Raw genomic sequence first — 15,854 nt, forward strand, 5'->3', positions numbered from 1 at the left:
GCCCCTACCCACAAGCTACTTCTATTTTTGTTCCATCTCATACCCTGGCTGACTCAGAGGAGGGGAGTGAGGGGGGGTTAGGTTAGAAGAAGCCAGATGGGAGGACTGTAGGGGAATTGAAAGAGGAAGAGGAGTTGCTTCAAAACCAGTAGTTGCCATTCTTTCAATCAGCTTTTCTTCACACAGTCTCTTTAGTGCTTCTCTGTTTCAGGTGCAGGCAATTTGAGGCAGGGATGGCACTTCCTGCCTGCTGTTGAGGTGAGCATTCTTTCAGGGCACCATCAGAATAAATGACACCCTGCTCTTAGCTCCACTGTCATCTGCCTGGGCTTTAATGAGCTTGACTGGAGTTCACCCTTTTGCTTAACTTCTAGGAATTTCCACTCATCGTTTTGGTGCCTTTACAAAACTATCTACAATGGAAGAGTAAGTGCCAAATTTCCTAATTCCTGTGCATCTTAGTGTCATCACTTCTGGACACAGGCACAGTCAGTGGTCTGTGGTGTAAGTCTTGCAAGTCCTTGAGACACATTCTTGCAGCCACAGGAAAAGGGACCCTCCCCTCAAACAGCCATACCAGCAATTTTCAGATTTATTGAAGATGGCCATTTCATCCTTGTCCCCATTGCTTCAGAGCTTTCACTAATTTTGCAGAAATGGCACATCATGCTTTGCCCAGTCCGCTACTCTTCGTTTGCTCCTTAGGCTGTAAACCTTGGGCTAAGTACCAGCATTCTCTGGGTTGTTCCCCAGGCAACAACCTGAGGATCAGTGTTCTCGCTGATCACTCAGTTGCCAAAGCTGCCTTAATGCAAACCATGGCCTAAGCAGGGGACCCAACTCTTTCCGAGGGGATCTAGGAGCGGGCAGCTCCCATCCCGCGAGCAGCAGAGCTCTCGCAGACAGGTCTGCCTGGGCTCAGGCTTTTCTGGGGGTGAGGATACACAGTGAGGGGGGAAAAAGGGAATTGAAACTCCATTCGCAACCTGGTGCGAGAATCCTGCCCCAGCGCTGCCCTTCCTTCCTTCCTCCCTTCTTTCCTTCCTTCTCCTCCATCCCCCCGCACGCTTCCCGACTCTCCTGACGCGCTGGGGAGGGGGCGGGGGTGATGTCGGGATGAGCCCCATCCGATGAGTGGAGAATTTTTGCAGCGTTTTTCAGCTTCCTCTGCTCCGATGCTGACCCACCGCCGCTGGGGAGGGGATCCCCGCCAGGGGGCGGCGCGCGGGGCGGGGGATGTCCATCTTTGGGAGGCGGGCGCGTCACTCCCCTTATATGGGCAGTGTCGTCACGGCCCGGCCTCCCATTCATATAAATGCCCGGCGGCGCCGGCCGGGATTCCCTGCCCGGGCTCGGTGAGGCCCCGCGGTGCCTCTGTCCCTCCCGTCCCGTCCCGTCCCATCGCCGCCGGCTCCGCGCTAGCACCGGGCACCCTCCCGCCGCTTTCTCTGCTCCCGCCCCGGCTGCGGCGGGGCGCGACCCTCGGCCGGCATGAAAGTCACGTCCCTCGACTGCCGCCAGCTGCGGAAGCTGCTGCGGAAGGAGCCCTCCCGCTGCCTGGTGCTGGACTGCCGGCCCTACCTGTCCTACTCGGCCTCCTGCCTCCGCGGCTCGCTCAACGTCAACCTCAACTCGGTGGTGATGCGGCGGGCCCGCGGCGGGGCCGTGCCGCTGCACTTCGTGGTGCCCGACGCGGCGGCCCGAGCGCGGCTGCTGCCGGGAGCCGAGGGGGCGGCGGGGGCCGCCCGCCTGGCGGCCGTGGTGGTGCTGGACCAGGACACGGGCCACTGGCAGAAGCTGAAGAAGGACAGCACAGCCCAGATCGTCCTCAACGCCCTGCTGTCCAGCCTGCCCGAGGCCGGGGCCAGGGTCTGCTTCCTGAAAGGTGAGAGGGGTCGCGGGGAACCGAGGGCCAGGGGCTGGGGGAGAGCGGCGCGATCCACCCTCAAAACTCCCCTGGCTGGCGGCGGCCGCCCCGAGGTGCTCCCGTTCCCCCTCCTTCGCCCTGCAGTAAACCTGATTATTGGTGGAGGGCAGGGAGGTAACACCGGGATTTTGTTTCTTTTCCACCTACTGGAAATAAATCCCGGATAGACTCTGCGAGCTGAGCCGAAATGCCTTTCCGCTCACCCCCGCCAAGCGTTTAAGAAGCCGAGGGGGAAAGCAGAGAATAATTAGTAAAGAACAGCAAAAGTTGCAGATTATCAAAGGGGGAGAGACATCGGCGCTGCATGGGAAACAAAATCAGCCCTGCGGATATGAGAGACGAGGCCACCGCTACTCGCTGTCCGCCGGGTGACACGCGGCCGCTCGTGTTGGGTGCCCGAAACTCTGGGGCCGATGCCCGCCCCTCCACCGAGGGCGGAGAGGTTTCTCTCTGTCGGGCACATCGGGACTCTGACAGAGGCGAAACTCCGGTGCTCGCCGGGGGACAGAAATACCTCCTCCCCTCACGTGTATTACAGCCCTTCGATTGCGGTTCTTTGTTTTCCTTCCGTGTAACCCGGGCTAATAAAACGATAAATAGCATAGCGAGCATAGCAGCCCGCCCTTTCCCTGTCCTTCCGCCCCTGCCTCCCCCCACTTCTGGCAGCGCCTTTGTCCTTCTGCCCTCCCGGTTGTCTCAGCGCAGCCCCCACCTGCCCTGGGAGCGGGGCCGTGCCGGGCGGGGCCGCTCCCGCCCGAGGCTCCGCACCCCCGGCGGCCGCGGGGCTCCCGCAGCGGCACCACGCCGAGGAAGGAGCTTCCAAAGACCCCCTTGCCATGCCATGAGGCCATAAAAGGGAGGGGAAAACCAGGCGATGTTTCTTGAATGAAGCCTGCCCCCGTGTTCTAATGGGCCAGGGTTAATTCACTTTTAATAAGCCTTTTATCGCTAGTTTTTGACCTGAGGTACCCAGTTTTAAGCTTCTATAACGACCTCCCCCTGGGGCAGAGGCATCTTCAGCCTGGGTATGCTCCTCGGCTGTTTGCCACCACCCTGGTTCTGTCCTGCCACTATCAGCCTTTGCTGGATCTGACAGTCACCCCAAAAGCACAAATTCTGCTGCTGGTGGGTAGAGATACTGGCACTGTGTCATTCAAATCCTTAGGGACTACACTAAATTAGAGATGAAGAAATATCTTCAGGGTCACTGTGGGAAGTCTGCGGTAAACTAGGGGCCATATTAAGCTCTGCTGACTCTCAAACTGCTTGTTTGGCCACACGATCATCCTTTCCTCTTCATGTACCAGCCCCACATTTTGGAGTGGTGACTGTGGCTGTGGGCAGTTTACCCGGAGTGAGGGGTTAGTGTAGCCTCTGCTTTGTACATCTTGTGAGTTGTGAAGTGTCTTATTTTGAAAGCCTGTTGATTTGAGGCTAAAGACATTTCCTCTCAGTGTATGAGAAAGTTTCCTGCTGCAGTTTCCTTTTGCTTTTCTGTAAGTGCTTGGGGCTGCAGGTTCAGGCCCATGATTCAGTGGGCAGCACTGGTGATTCACTGGGGCCACCGACCCCCAGGAAGCTGGCCTGGGGGAAGATTTTTGGCACATGGGGGATATAAATCACCCAGGAACACTGTGTTCTGATCAGGAGAAAGGGTCCTTTGGAGGTCTCTGCTACTAGTTTTGCAAATAATAGGCTGTAAAACCACCAGGAAAAATCCTCCTTGAGGTTTCCCCTTATATTCCTTCTCTCCCTAGGCATGGAGAGCTGGGAGGAGGTGTTGGCTACTTAAGTGCTACGGAGGTCTCGTGGCAATAAGATATGAGGAGGTCATCAAGATGCTGAGGATCTGGTCCCAGAGAGAGCAGCTGGAACTCAGTCATTGCATGCCAGGCCCTGTTCCCTCCATTGCTTTCTGGCTTGCAGGGTCACATCTTTCATCTGTGTAGGTGCAGTTTCACTGTGGGTGAGCTCAGCCCCAGCACAGTGAGAGTGGTTGTGTGTCAGGGAAAAAAAAAAAAAGATAAAACAACGCATAGTCCCTTGGTGCCGATAATGATTCTATTACTTATCGATTAAAAGGGAAGTGCAGCTCAGCTCTCCATGATGAGCAACCGAGTATTTGCAGAAATGACCTCAGGGAAGGTAGGTTGAGTGGGGAGGGGGAAGAGAGGAGATTGCTGGAGGATGGGATGAGCAGATGACTCACTGTAAGAATGGCTTGCAAATATCCTGATCCCCAAGGCTTGTAATTAACCATTCACCAGCTGCATGTGTTAGCTGCCCCAAGAGACACGAGACATGCATGTCTGCTGGAACACACATGCAAGTTTGGCTTGGGCAGGTTTTTGTGTTCCTTCAAGTGTAAAAACAGCAACATAGGGTGTAAATGGGGATCATGGTTATTTTTATAAACTGGATATACTTTTCCTATGTGATGGCAGTAACTGGGGGGTTGGGGGAAGATAAGGTCAACTATGTAAAACAAGAGGATTTAAAAGTTCACCCCACGAAGGGCAGCTGGAGATCAGGAAATTCTGCAGAGCTTCTCGTGTTTGTTGTTTTTTCACACTGTGAGTTGCTAGGGATATCATTTTTTCAACCCCGTTGTTGCGGATATCATTTTATCAAACACCTCCCACCACCACCCTGGTCTCCACGGTCACTTGACTGCTTGGACCACTGCCTCATGCTGTGAGCTCTGGGATGAGCTGGCAGAATGTGGCTGGGGGTAGGAGGAAAGGTGCAGGTGCTGAGTGGCCCTTTGCTGTAAAGTCACTCTCCTGCCCTCTGTCATGGAAAAGAGACTTTCATCACGTTCAGTGGGCTTTGGATCGTGCTGGCCACTTGCAACACGAGGACCCCACGGCAGGAATGAGTAGGCGACAGCAGCACGTCATGAATTTGAGCACACCAGTGCTCAAACATTGCAAAGAGATGAGACACCGGCACTGTGGGGCTGAACCGTCAGAGGTGGCTGTGCCGGGCAGCCCCGGCTGTGAGCTGCTCTGATCCTCTGCACTTCCCTTGTTTCAAAACCCTCCCTTGCACCCGGGCACCCACACCGACACAGCTTATCAGGGTGAAACAGTCGCAGGTGAATGAATCACAACGGGAGGCTTTGCCTTCCAAGCCTTGTTTACTTGAGGGCCACGCTGAAGGATTATTGAATGTGGCTGTTCAGGAGCCATTCATTTCTGCTCTGAGAAAGCACAGGTGGCAGACATGTGGCACACCATTGACGTTTCCTGGCTGCTTCTGCTGCCTGACTTATTCAGGTACTTTTTGGAGATGATGTTCTTCCATGCAGAATATTCCCAGCCTGGAAACAGGCAACAATTTAGCGGCTGAAAACTTTGAGTAACAATGTAATAATAGGATTAATTCCTTTTCATTAGCAGCACACTGAATGAAATGAACGCAGTACTTAACCGTGCAGAACAGCTCATGTGGGGCTATTCAGTTGTCAAATGCTGTCACAGGATTTCATTAAGTTTTATAGCTGTTATTTAACAGATTGGTTTCAGTGGGACCATCTTCATTACTTCACTGTCTTCATGCATTGTGGTGATTAATGAGACACATGCAAGCATCCCCCTCTTGTGTTTATGTCCATTTAAAAATGCAAATAAAATATTTTGCGTGTTGTTGTAGTGAATATATTAACGACAGGTTTAGAAAAGATGATTCTGAGTACAGAAATCTCTGCCTCAAATGCTGGAATTGGTGCTCATGTATAAAACCTGGGGGGAGGGAGTTTAGTCCCCACTGTATTTGGGCTAATGGTTGCTAGACTCAACAGAATTACATTTGCTAACAGCTTTAGTCTGGATTCACTGGGTTTTGGCAAGTTAATAATTGTCAGTGGTATCAGAGGTTTTTCCTTGGATGCCCAAACTCTTTTAAGCAAACCCATTTTCCCAGAGGAGCACTATCCTTCATTGACACTTCCCTGGACTCATTGCTGGGCACTGCTGTCCCACTGCATTGCTGGAGCTTTGTTTGTCCTTCACTTGAATTAAACCAGTCCTTGGGAGGGCAAATATTAATGTTTTCTTCTTTTTGTTGTTTCCCTAGGGGGATATGAAACCTTTAACTCTCAATATCCTGAGTGCTGCGTGAATGGAAAACTCATTTCCCCAGAGAGGACGGAAGCAGAGAGGAACCTTGCCAGCCACTGTGAGAAGCAGAGTGCCAACCACAAACCTGCTTATGACCAGGTGTGTGTCATGGCTGTGGGGGGTGACCTTCCCCTTGGGACTTCTCCCTGCTGCCACCAGGCTCTCTTGGAGGCTGGCAGGGTGTCAGTGGGGCTGGTGCTGCCGTGGGTTGTGAATAAGTTGTCACAGTCCAGGCTGATAGCCTGTGAGCTGAATAAGTTGCCCTTGTGTGCTGCTGGTCAGCATCACCTCCACCTGGCTTTAAAATTAGGCAGAAGGAGGCAAAACACTCATCTAGCCCCCAAAACTATTTATGAACTCTCTTATCACACACCCAGACAGAGAGAGCTGTCAGCAGCTCACACCTCTAGAGGAGACTGAGAATGGGCAGGGGAGAGGCTGCCAGGAGTGCCACTTTTGAGCACGTTCTGCCCATGACTCCTCTGAGATCTCAGGAGGAATTTGAGGCTGGCAAGGGGCCAGAGCCTCTGAGAAGTGAGAGCCACCACTGGGTTGGGGAAGTGGGGTTTCCAGAGGGGAAGTCGTGGTGTGCCCCCCAGCCCGGGGATGATGTGTGCTCCGAGATGTCACCCTGCGGTCAGGGCGCTTCCGCCCGGGCGTGCAGTTCCTGCTGCTCAGGGGAGTCCCCCTGTGACGCCTCTCTGCTCCCCGGGGTACCTCCCACACCAGGTGCCCTCCTGCCACCGTGGCTGGCTGCCAGCTGTCCCTGATGCGTGGGAACCCACCATGTGGGCAGGTCAGGGGCAGTGGAAAGGCAGTTTCGTGCAGCTGGGGGGTGGCAGCAACTCCTGTGCATCATGGAAAGTTACCTGCCAGCTCAGAAAGCTGTGTCACGTGGTGGCTTTGCTTTGCCATCTCGTCATGCAGCCTTTGCTTGTGCTGAGGAAGGAGGAACTGAGATGACATCTCAGGGTGGGTGATGCAGCGGGTGCTGTGCTCAAGAGAGGTGTGGGGTGAAGGGGGATGGGGAGCCTATATCCAGTTTTTTTGCTTTTTTTTTGTTTCACCTTTGGAGATGTGACCAGAGGGGCAAAGCCCTGGCTGAGCCAAAGCAGCCTCTTCCTCTGTCCTAGTCTTCCTCTCTGCTGGATGTGGCTCCCTGCCGTGCCCCATTTTGGTAAAGCCTCAGTGGGAATGGGCACCACCTATGAAAGCACTTTGGGTGCACTGCAAGGGGCAGCACTTTAAAGAAAGCCACAAACATGCTGCACATGGGTAGGTTGGGTCTGACTTTGTATTTTGCAGATGTGGACAAGAAAATGAAAACATTTTTCCTGCATGGGCTTGGCCATGGGACTGATTCATTGGCCCTTGCTGTGGGAGCTACATCCAGCAGGGAAAAAGATTAGGACAGAGGGAGGGAGCAGGCACTAACATGGGCTCCCTTGGTCACTCTTGGGTCTCAGGACTTTTGAAAAAAGAATTACATGTTTCTGCTCCTTCTCTTCCAGGGTGGTCCAGTTGAAATCCTGCCTTTTCTGTACCTTGGTAGTGCCTATCATGCTTCCAAGTGCGAGTTTCTCGCCAACCTGCACATCACAGCCCTGCTAAATGTCTCCAGGAAAAGCTCAGAGTCCTTCAAAGATCAATATTGCTACAAGTGGATCCCAGTGGAGGACAGTCACACAGCAGACATCAGCTCTCACTTCCAGGAAGCCATAGACTTCATTGGTAGGTACAAATGAACAAATTTTCAGATCTTCATGTATTTTAAACTCATTTAAAATGTAAAATCAATTAAAAATACATTTAATTAATGTTAAAATAAAATACACATTGAAGTCCACTGAATTTTGTGAAGGAAAAAGCCCCAGTTCCTTGGACTTGCATGCCAGAGTCAGTAACAACCAGGTGAAGCAGAGTCAGCTCATTGCCTTACTGTGCTGAGATATCTCAAAGGTGTGGGGTCTTAGAAATCCATTGTCCCCCCTTATCACAGAGCTCTTTATAGTCCTCCTTTTGATCATGCTGGTATCTCACCCTTTAATCAAATACCCCAACGCAAGAAAGAATGAGGAGGCCTTTAGAAAAGTTTGTGCTATTCCATTTCAAATCTTCCTGTGTTTGGCTGAGTGGGTGAGTGAAGGTGAGCTGTGCCACGGAGCACAGGAGAGAGCATTCTCCCTGAGAAGCACAACACAGTTTTGTGGGGTGGAGAAGCCTTAGCCTGGGTGGAGATAATGTTGAAATTGGTACTGTTGCTCTCCAGGAATATTCAAGAGAGAAAGAGAATAAAACACTGTTACAGACTCATTGCTCAGCTGAGTTTGAGGCCTTCAACAGTGCAGGCAGAATTACAAAAACCTGACCTGAGGGTGCTCTCTAAGTTCTTCCTCTTCCCGGACATCTCACACCTTTCAGGGAAATAATAATTCATGGCACCTTTCTGTGCTATCCTCAACCCCTTCTGATAGATGTCACTTTGAAATTTCCCAGATTTTGAGGACAACTTTAATTTTCACTTTCTTTTAAAATTGGGCATGTGGTGTAGATGCTGGGGATGACTCAAATCCATGTCTTCCTTATTTTGTGCAGTAGATGAATATAACTGGTCGTGGTGGTAGTCCCCTGGCAGACAATTGGCAGGCAAATGATAACTTCCTCAGCTCTGTGTGTTTCCCTGAGCACTACACTCACTGCTATCCATAAATTGGAGATTGAACATGTTGCTCAAGGCAATAGAGCAAAGACAAGTCTATTTTTTGAACAGTGTTTTTGTGTGGAAAGGGCTAATTTTAAGCACATTCTCTTTAATAACAATCATTGTGTAGTGTGAGTAACCGCAGTGGCTCCTGTTGTGTCAAATGGGTGCTTTGCATAAGCCTTTTATATCCTGACTTAAGTCCAAGCATCCTTTAACCAGGCTATAATTAGCAGCTGCCTACCAGCGCCTGTGTGCTTTGTGGTGAGGCCCCAGGGACTGAGCTCAGCCTCTCCACCCAAGGGTACCTCCTGGTACTGCTGTTTGCTGCCAACTGGCCAAGCAGGGAATTAGGATTTTGAAGAAAAATCCTGTTTTTCTGGCAAAGATGATGACAGCCCCTGCAGTTTTTGAGTGACCAGGTAGCAGGACGGCTGGCCAGGCTTGGATTTACACATTTTGAGCTGCAGGCAGAGAAATGCAGCTACAGCATTGCCTGCATCACAATGTTCTTGAATGTCAGTTGCTACAAAAGAGAAATAGGCACAAGGAAGGAGACAGGGATGGACTTTCCTAAAAAATGCAAAAAGAACCAAATCAAGATCCACAGATTCTGAAACCATGCTCAGCTATGTCACAAGCTGGGTTTTGTCTTCCTTGTCTTTTAATCTCCGTGTCACCCTAGTACCCAAGAGAGGAGCAGGCCTCTCTTTGCTGTAGGCTGGCTGTGTCCCCCCAGCCCTGGCTGGGTGACAGTGTCTTCCCCATGCCCCCAGCAGCTGATGTGTGCCGTGGCTTTCCGCAGATCAGGTCCGGCGGGCGGGCGGCAGGATCCTGGTGCACTGCGAGGCGGGGATCTCGCGCTCCCCCACCATCTGCATGGCCTATCTCATGAAGACAAGGAAGCTGCGCCTGGACGAAGCCTTTGACTACATCAAGCAGCGCCGGAGCCTGATCTCACCAAACTTCGGTTTCATGGGCCAGCTGCTGCAATATGAGTCAGAGATCTTGTCTTCCACCCCCAGCCCCCCTGTCACCTCGTGCAAGAGAGAAGCCGCATCTTTCTTTGCAGAGGAACTGACTTTAGGCAAAAACTTTGAGGGCTCGTGCTTTGCCTTTCCTACCTCAGTGTTGAGTTCTGTGCCCATCCACTCTCCTGTCCACCAGCTGAAGCTCAGCCCGATGACGGCATCTTCGTCCTGCTGAACCGTGGGGGCCTGGAGCTGGTGTGGTCCTGATCCAAACTGTGATCCCCAACAAGAACATTTCATGAATGTGCAATAGAGAAACTTCATCCGCTTACTCTGAGATGGAGTGGTTGTCATGGGTCATACTTCCCATATGCTGTGACTGTAAGATGCAAGAGGTCTAAGCATGGCAGGTTTTCTGAACTTTTATTGTCCTTTTTTTAAAAAAATACAAAGTGCTTTTTTAGGGTTTTAACCACACAAAGTGCACCCACTACTGTATTTCCAGATTCCCGGGGAACAATGAGAAATCCATTTAGTATGTTCTTGGCTCCCATCTCCTTCCAATCTTGTTTTTGAAAAGACCCTTACTTAAAGTTTCAAGCAATAAACAGCAGCAGCAGGGAAGCAAGCAAAATGAAAAGCACTACCTTTGCAACCACAGAGGTGGAGGGAGTGAATATTTGTTCAAATCTTTCTCTGGCTTTCCTCCTCCCCTCTCCTGTGTCATGTTTCAGGTAGCAAAGGGCTGGAGTGGGGAGGGGGAGCACCTTTTCCAGGACACTGCTGCACAACCAGGTGAACATCCCCTCTTGTGCTCCAGCCTCCGAAGTGTCAGGTATCGTCCACAGTGTAACTGGATACCAACCCCGACCAGTGGGTCCATTCAGGTGTGGCATTTCCTGTACTTCTGTATTTGCCTTTGTACTGGATGTGCTTTTAAGTAAAGCAGGGACTTAAGGACTATCAGCTACCCTGCTGAGCTATTATCCTCCCATCTGTTTTTTAAGAACAGCCCTAGAATACTTGAATGTCTCAACAATCCTCATCACATTCACATCCCAATTGTGAAACACTGTAACTGCTGGACTTCACACCAAAAAATCCTGACAAGCTTTCAGCTCCAAAACAACTTTTTCTCCATCCCTTCCCAAGTGTTCCCACTGTGTATCGTGTATGGTCAAGTGGTCTTTTTCAGTGTTATGTGACTTGCTTAGAGTGTGTGGTCACCTCTAGTCAGCCTTTGTCCAGAAAAAAATTATTTCTGTCTCGCTCACATTGGCTTCTGTGTCCACAGGGAGTTCAGAATGAGTGTCTCTGTCTGTTGACCTTTTTAGTATTTTTTCATATGTAATATGTATGGGAAATGGCAATAATTTCCAGGAGATCTCGTGAATGTGAAAAAAAAAACCTGCAATGGTTTTTATGGTATGTAAAAAATAATAAAGGAAAAAAAATGCCAGGAAAATAAAGCTGTTTGTTGTACTTGGATTGATCTGTGAGAGTACTTTGGGAGAGCTGGGTGGCAGGAGAGGTCACCTGAGAAAAACACCATGGTGTAAGAAGGTAGGAGAGATGGGCAAGTCTCACTGTGCTGTGTGCTGCAGAGCCACCAAGGTGCATCACTAGAGAGGGGAGAAGGTGAGGGGGAGGATTGTTTCAAACAGAATGACATGAGTCACGGTGGCGGTGGCGTCACTTCCCAGCAGCCGGGCAGGCACTTCTCTTTTGATTCATGCGTGTTTTATTTAAGATTTACCATCTTGCTGAAGATGAAAATCTGAACTAGGCACGGCCCCCACTTCCTTCCAACCCATGACAAAGGATCCTACTTGCCCTGATCTTTAGAGCAAAGCTTGTGTGTGATGTGCAGCACCTCTGGGTGCCAGGAGCCAGGGCATGTGGGTCTTTTCACTTTTTTAAATTAAAAAAAAAAAAAAAGTTAGAAGAACCAGCATGTCTGATGCATTTCATACCCCTTTTCTTCTTGAATTTACTAGGCTTTTTCTGGCTCATCGCTGCAGCACATTTATGATCTGCAATTCTAAATTATTGAGTTGAAAAATCTATGGCCAATATCTGGGTTACAGAGCATGTGTGCACATACACATCCGTTTGTAACTTCTTACCTCCAGGGAAGTAAATCTGACAGATGAGAAGGTCTTACTGGAGATGTGCCTTGGAGTTCTTACCCAGTGTCAGAGGGATGTGTCAGCAGCCCTGCCTGGGCTCTGGGAAACCTGAACATGGGAACCAGCAGCCAGGGAGGTAAGGCAGTTGATCTAGTAAGAGCAGATCAATTAATTTTCTGAAAGATCTAATTGGTCCCCTTGGGCAACTCTGGAAAGAGCCTTCTGCCTCTCAGCCCACACAAGCACCCAAGCAGAAAGGCTGTTGAGCTTAGTGAGAGTCCAGAGTACTGAGACCTACAACCAGCCAACATTTCTCATTAAAACTGCACTGAACCCTTCTGGGTAGACAACCAGCTTTGTTTCTTAAGGATTGGAAAGCTGAAACCCTCAGCAGAGTCAGTGATGGAATATTTGCAGGGCACAAGGCAGTGGCTGAAGGGGTTAACAGAGGAACTGCTGACCTTGACCTTTGACCAAGGCAGCTGGAAAAGATCAGGCCAGGGGGAGGAGCCAGGTGTTAGCAGAGAGGGAAGGGAGCTCTTGTCCTGGGCTTTAAGCACGTTGTGTTTGTGGATAGTGTTAGCAGGGGGAGATGCTGGGCTGGGATTCAGCAAGGATAGAAGGCCACAGCCCTGTGGGAGCCTGAAGAGGAGTTGTTGTCATGCCTGGACACAGGAGACTGACATTTATGCTCCTGCTCAGGACAGGAGTCCTCTCTTCTTGGCTGGAGAGGTTTAATTCACCTCTCCTTCTTGCAAAAGGAAGTCCCAGCATCCAAGTCAGAACGGGATGCAAGTGCTGCCTCCCAGAGGGTTGTGTTCCCATGCTCATGCTCTGCTACTTCAGTGCTAGTGTGAGAGCTCTGATCTGAGCTCTGATATATGAAGCTGAGTGTGTCAAATTGGGCAGCACCTACCTGGGAAAAGGCAATGTATTTGAAGTCACATATGCAGGGCAGGGCCCCTTGTTCTCTGCTTCCAGACAGCAGCACCCAATAGGTACCTTCATCCTTGGGGAAAGGAACAGTTCCACCCATGTTTTTTGTTTGTGTACTAAGGAAATTCACCAGATTTGGTAGGATGGAAGATTTAGGAGGCTTTTATAGCCCAGATGAGCTTGGGTTTGAGTGGCTCATTGCTAAGGATGGAAGCTCAGATCAGACAGGTGTGTGGGGAATGTCAGAGCCGAAGGGTGGACGGCTGAATTGGCTGGTTCAATGTGTCTGTGTCCATCTGCCAGCAAGGCTTCACAGAGGAATAGGGGCCTCAAAACCAAAATTCTGATGGAAAGTAGAGACCCTTTTAGCTATAGCAGCAAAGGGAAGGCTGCTATCAGGATGCTTTCAGACTTCAGAAGAGGCAAATGAGGGAAAGATGGCAGGACTATACTCTGAGACTAAGCTTTAGTTAGAGTTTATCTGTTATGATACCAGAATCCACAGAAGATGAGAGGAAATGTCAGAGAAAAGGAGATTTTGCAAGTTCTATGGAAGTTGCCTATGGAAGTGCTAGTTCAGCACTGTGCTGGGATGTGGCATCTCTCCATTCACACTCCTGATGGTGCACCCTTGTGTCCTAGACAGCTGGGTGCCTCTCAGGACCTGTTTTAGATCCTGGGGGACTGAACAGGGCTTGTGCCATGGAGCTTTTGGTCCCTTGCTTTTAGGCTTGCAAGGAGCAGTTATGTTGCAAGCATGAGAGCAGTTGCTCAGCCTCTGTCTCTGCTCTGCACATGCTGCCTTCTCTTTCTGTCTCCAAGAGAAGCAAGCATTCAAGAAACTGCCACAAAAAATACATATCTTTACATCATTGCAAATCAGATTGTGAAGAAATCTAGGGTGGAGTTGGATGAGTGGGTGCTGGCTTTAAGTGTCCCTAAATGTCTTTTTAGTCCATACATTTGCTGGTGTGATTTGCAGTCTATTCTGGTCACAAAGCACAGGCTTTCTCCAGCTTCTTCCTACCTAAAGATCTTTCCAATAGGTAGAAATTTCATCCTAACCAGTAAAACCCAGGTAAAATTGACCTGCTCCATGTGGAGTTGGTCCTGAGGTGCCCATCCCCAGTCCCTGAGCACCACGAGTTAGGGCAGCTCTTCTCAGCTTCTTGCCTTATGGTGGGAGCTTCTTTTTTTAGGAGACAAAGCATGAATGAAGAAGGTATTCTGCAGGCGTTGTCATTTGCATGCTAAAAACAACACTTGCCTTGCAGGGAAGTCAAAGGTCCAAATGTGCCTGTAACATGGAAAAAAAGATGTGTGAGGCCCCAGGTATGGTGAATTTGACCCTCCATCTCCACTTTTCACAGTTTCATGTTAATTGGAGAGTAGACACACTGCCAGCTCACTCTCTGGGGAGAAAAAGGCAGGAACCAATTTGCAGAGCCACATAAATATGGAAGTAGGATTTTTTTTTTTTACGTGGGAGGTGTTACCAGTACCACACATTACGGTTTCTTGGCTTTATCACATCATAGGCTTTTACTGAGACATGAGTAAGTTTGCTAAATAGGAAATATGAAAATAGCTTGTGAAATAGGTTGAGTCATCAGAGAGAATCAAATGGAGTTCTGACACCAGAACCTCAGTTGTAAAGTCCTACTTTATTTTACCATTGCATTAGAAACTTTGGGGTCATTTCAATCTTTTTATTTCAGCTTCAAAATTGAAGGTACTCTGACATCTAAGTAAAGCTTTCTAAATCCATTCATGTTTTCCATCAGCAGTGGTGATACATCCCTGTGTCCTGCCTATGAACGCTTGCAGGGAATGTAAAAGTTATCAAGACAAATGGCTTCTGCAGCAATAGGTGAAATGCTCAGCACTTCTTCCAGCCTTGTCCAGCTTTGAGAAGTCTGGCCCCTAGACATCCCTTTCATGTACTAGCCTATGGAAGTCACTGGCTGTTATTGGTAGCTTCTGGGAATCCCTGCAGGACACCAAACAATCCCATAAAGGCAGCAACTCAAGATCAGGAGTGACCATGGTAGATAGAAAGGGGGAAAGAACCTTAAAGGGCCTCAGGGACAGCATTGCCTGAGGACTCCCATATTTCTGTAAGGGATTGTTCTCATGTCCAGAATATGACCTGTGCTGGGCAGATCATGGGTGGAAAGCATCTCTAGGACACAAGCTTTCCTGGGAGCCATGGGACCCATAAGGCACTCTCTGCATGAGGAGAAGTGGGAAACACCTTTAATATAAATCCTGCCCCAGCCTCAGCCCAGGCTAGCTGCAGTCACAACTAGGACTTCAGGCACCACGCAAAGGTTTGTGGTCTGCTGGGACTGTTAGAGGCTCAGAAATGAAAGGCAAACTGATAAAGGCCTCAAATTGAGTTTCAAACCCTGTTGGCATAACCCTTTTTCTACATTTGGTTTTCTAAACAATCGTGTTAGTAAAGTTAAACATTTAAGTAAGTGTTAGTTGGACCAGGTTTATGTCTCCCAAGTGACATGACAATGTAGATTTTATGGGCTCTCTTTTTTTTGGGGGGAGGGGGGTTGGGGGGTTGTCTGTGTGTGAATAGTAGTTTATTTCTGTCACAGTGATGCTCCATTTCTGAGATCCCTTTGTTAAGCAGACAGTGGGTGAGTCATCTCTGGTTATTAAATTGCCCATACATTGTGAGCTGCCTCCAGGCCCTGAACCAAAGCCTATTGCCTTGGTGGGGACAAGAGCCCCCCAACACAATGGGATTCGAATCAGGCCCTGGATGAATCTTTCCATGAAATCTTTATTTTAAGGAGCCCTTTGTTCTAATTGGAGCTAAGACTTGCTTCTGCATTGAAATGGCATTTGAGGTCTCCAGGACTCAACTGGAACAATGGGTATATCCTCTCTGCTCTAATGCCTCCAATCACATTAAGTCAAGTTAACTGGAAAACCAATTGACACGAATTCCAGCATGACCATTAACTCCCATCCGGCTGGGCGCCGAGCCTGGCCAGGGTGAGAGATTCCTGACAGGGATGGAGCAGAGCTGTGCTCATCTCCTAGATATGCTTG

At 49.6% G+C, this 15,854-nt stretch overlaps 1 protein-coding gene across 1 annotated transcript; it reads left to right on the forward strand.

Moving 5' to 3' along the window:
• The first annotated feature begins 1,373 nt into the window (after nucleotides 1-1,373).
• Nucleotides 1,374-11,208, forward strand: DUSP5 (dual specificity phosphatase 5). The gene is made up of 4 exons (XM_066554566.1): nucleotides 1,374-1,885; nucleotides 6,005-6,147; nucleotides 7,560-7,779; nucleotides 9,555-11,208. Exons 1-4 carry the CDS (start codon nucleotides 1,492-1,494, stop codon nucleotides 9,953-9,955), a joined length of 1,158 nt encoding a protein of 385 aa, XP_066410663.1. The 5' UTR covers nucleotides 1,374-1,491; the 3' UTR covers nucleotides 9,956-11,208.
• Nucleotides 11,209-15,854: the final 4,646 nt, after the last annotated feature.

This window comes from Molothrus aeneus, chromosome 8, assembly GCF_037042795.1.
Source record: "Molothrus aeneus isolate 106 chromosome 8, BPBGC_Maene_1.0, whole genome shotgun sequence".
Classification (NCBI taxonomy): domain Eukaryota; kingdom Metazoa; phylum Chordata; class Aves; order Passeriformes; family Icteridae; genus Molothrus; species Molothrus aeneus.

Excerpts from the sequence above, each read along its gene's own strand:
- DUSP5 (XM_066554566.1), top strand. The coding sequence starts at position 1,492 with ATGAAAGTCACGTCCCTCGACTGCCGCCAGCTGCGGAAGCTGCTGCGG. Across the intron at positions 1,886-6,004 it reads CAGGGTCTGCTTCCTGAAAG|GGGGATATGAAACCTTTAAC; the intron begins GTGAGAGGGGTC and ends TTGTTTCCCTAG. Across the intron at positions 7,780-9,554 it reads GGAAGCCATAGACTTCATTG|ATCAGGTCCGGCGGGCGGGC; the intron begins GTAGGTACAAAT and ends GGCTTTCCGCAG.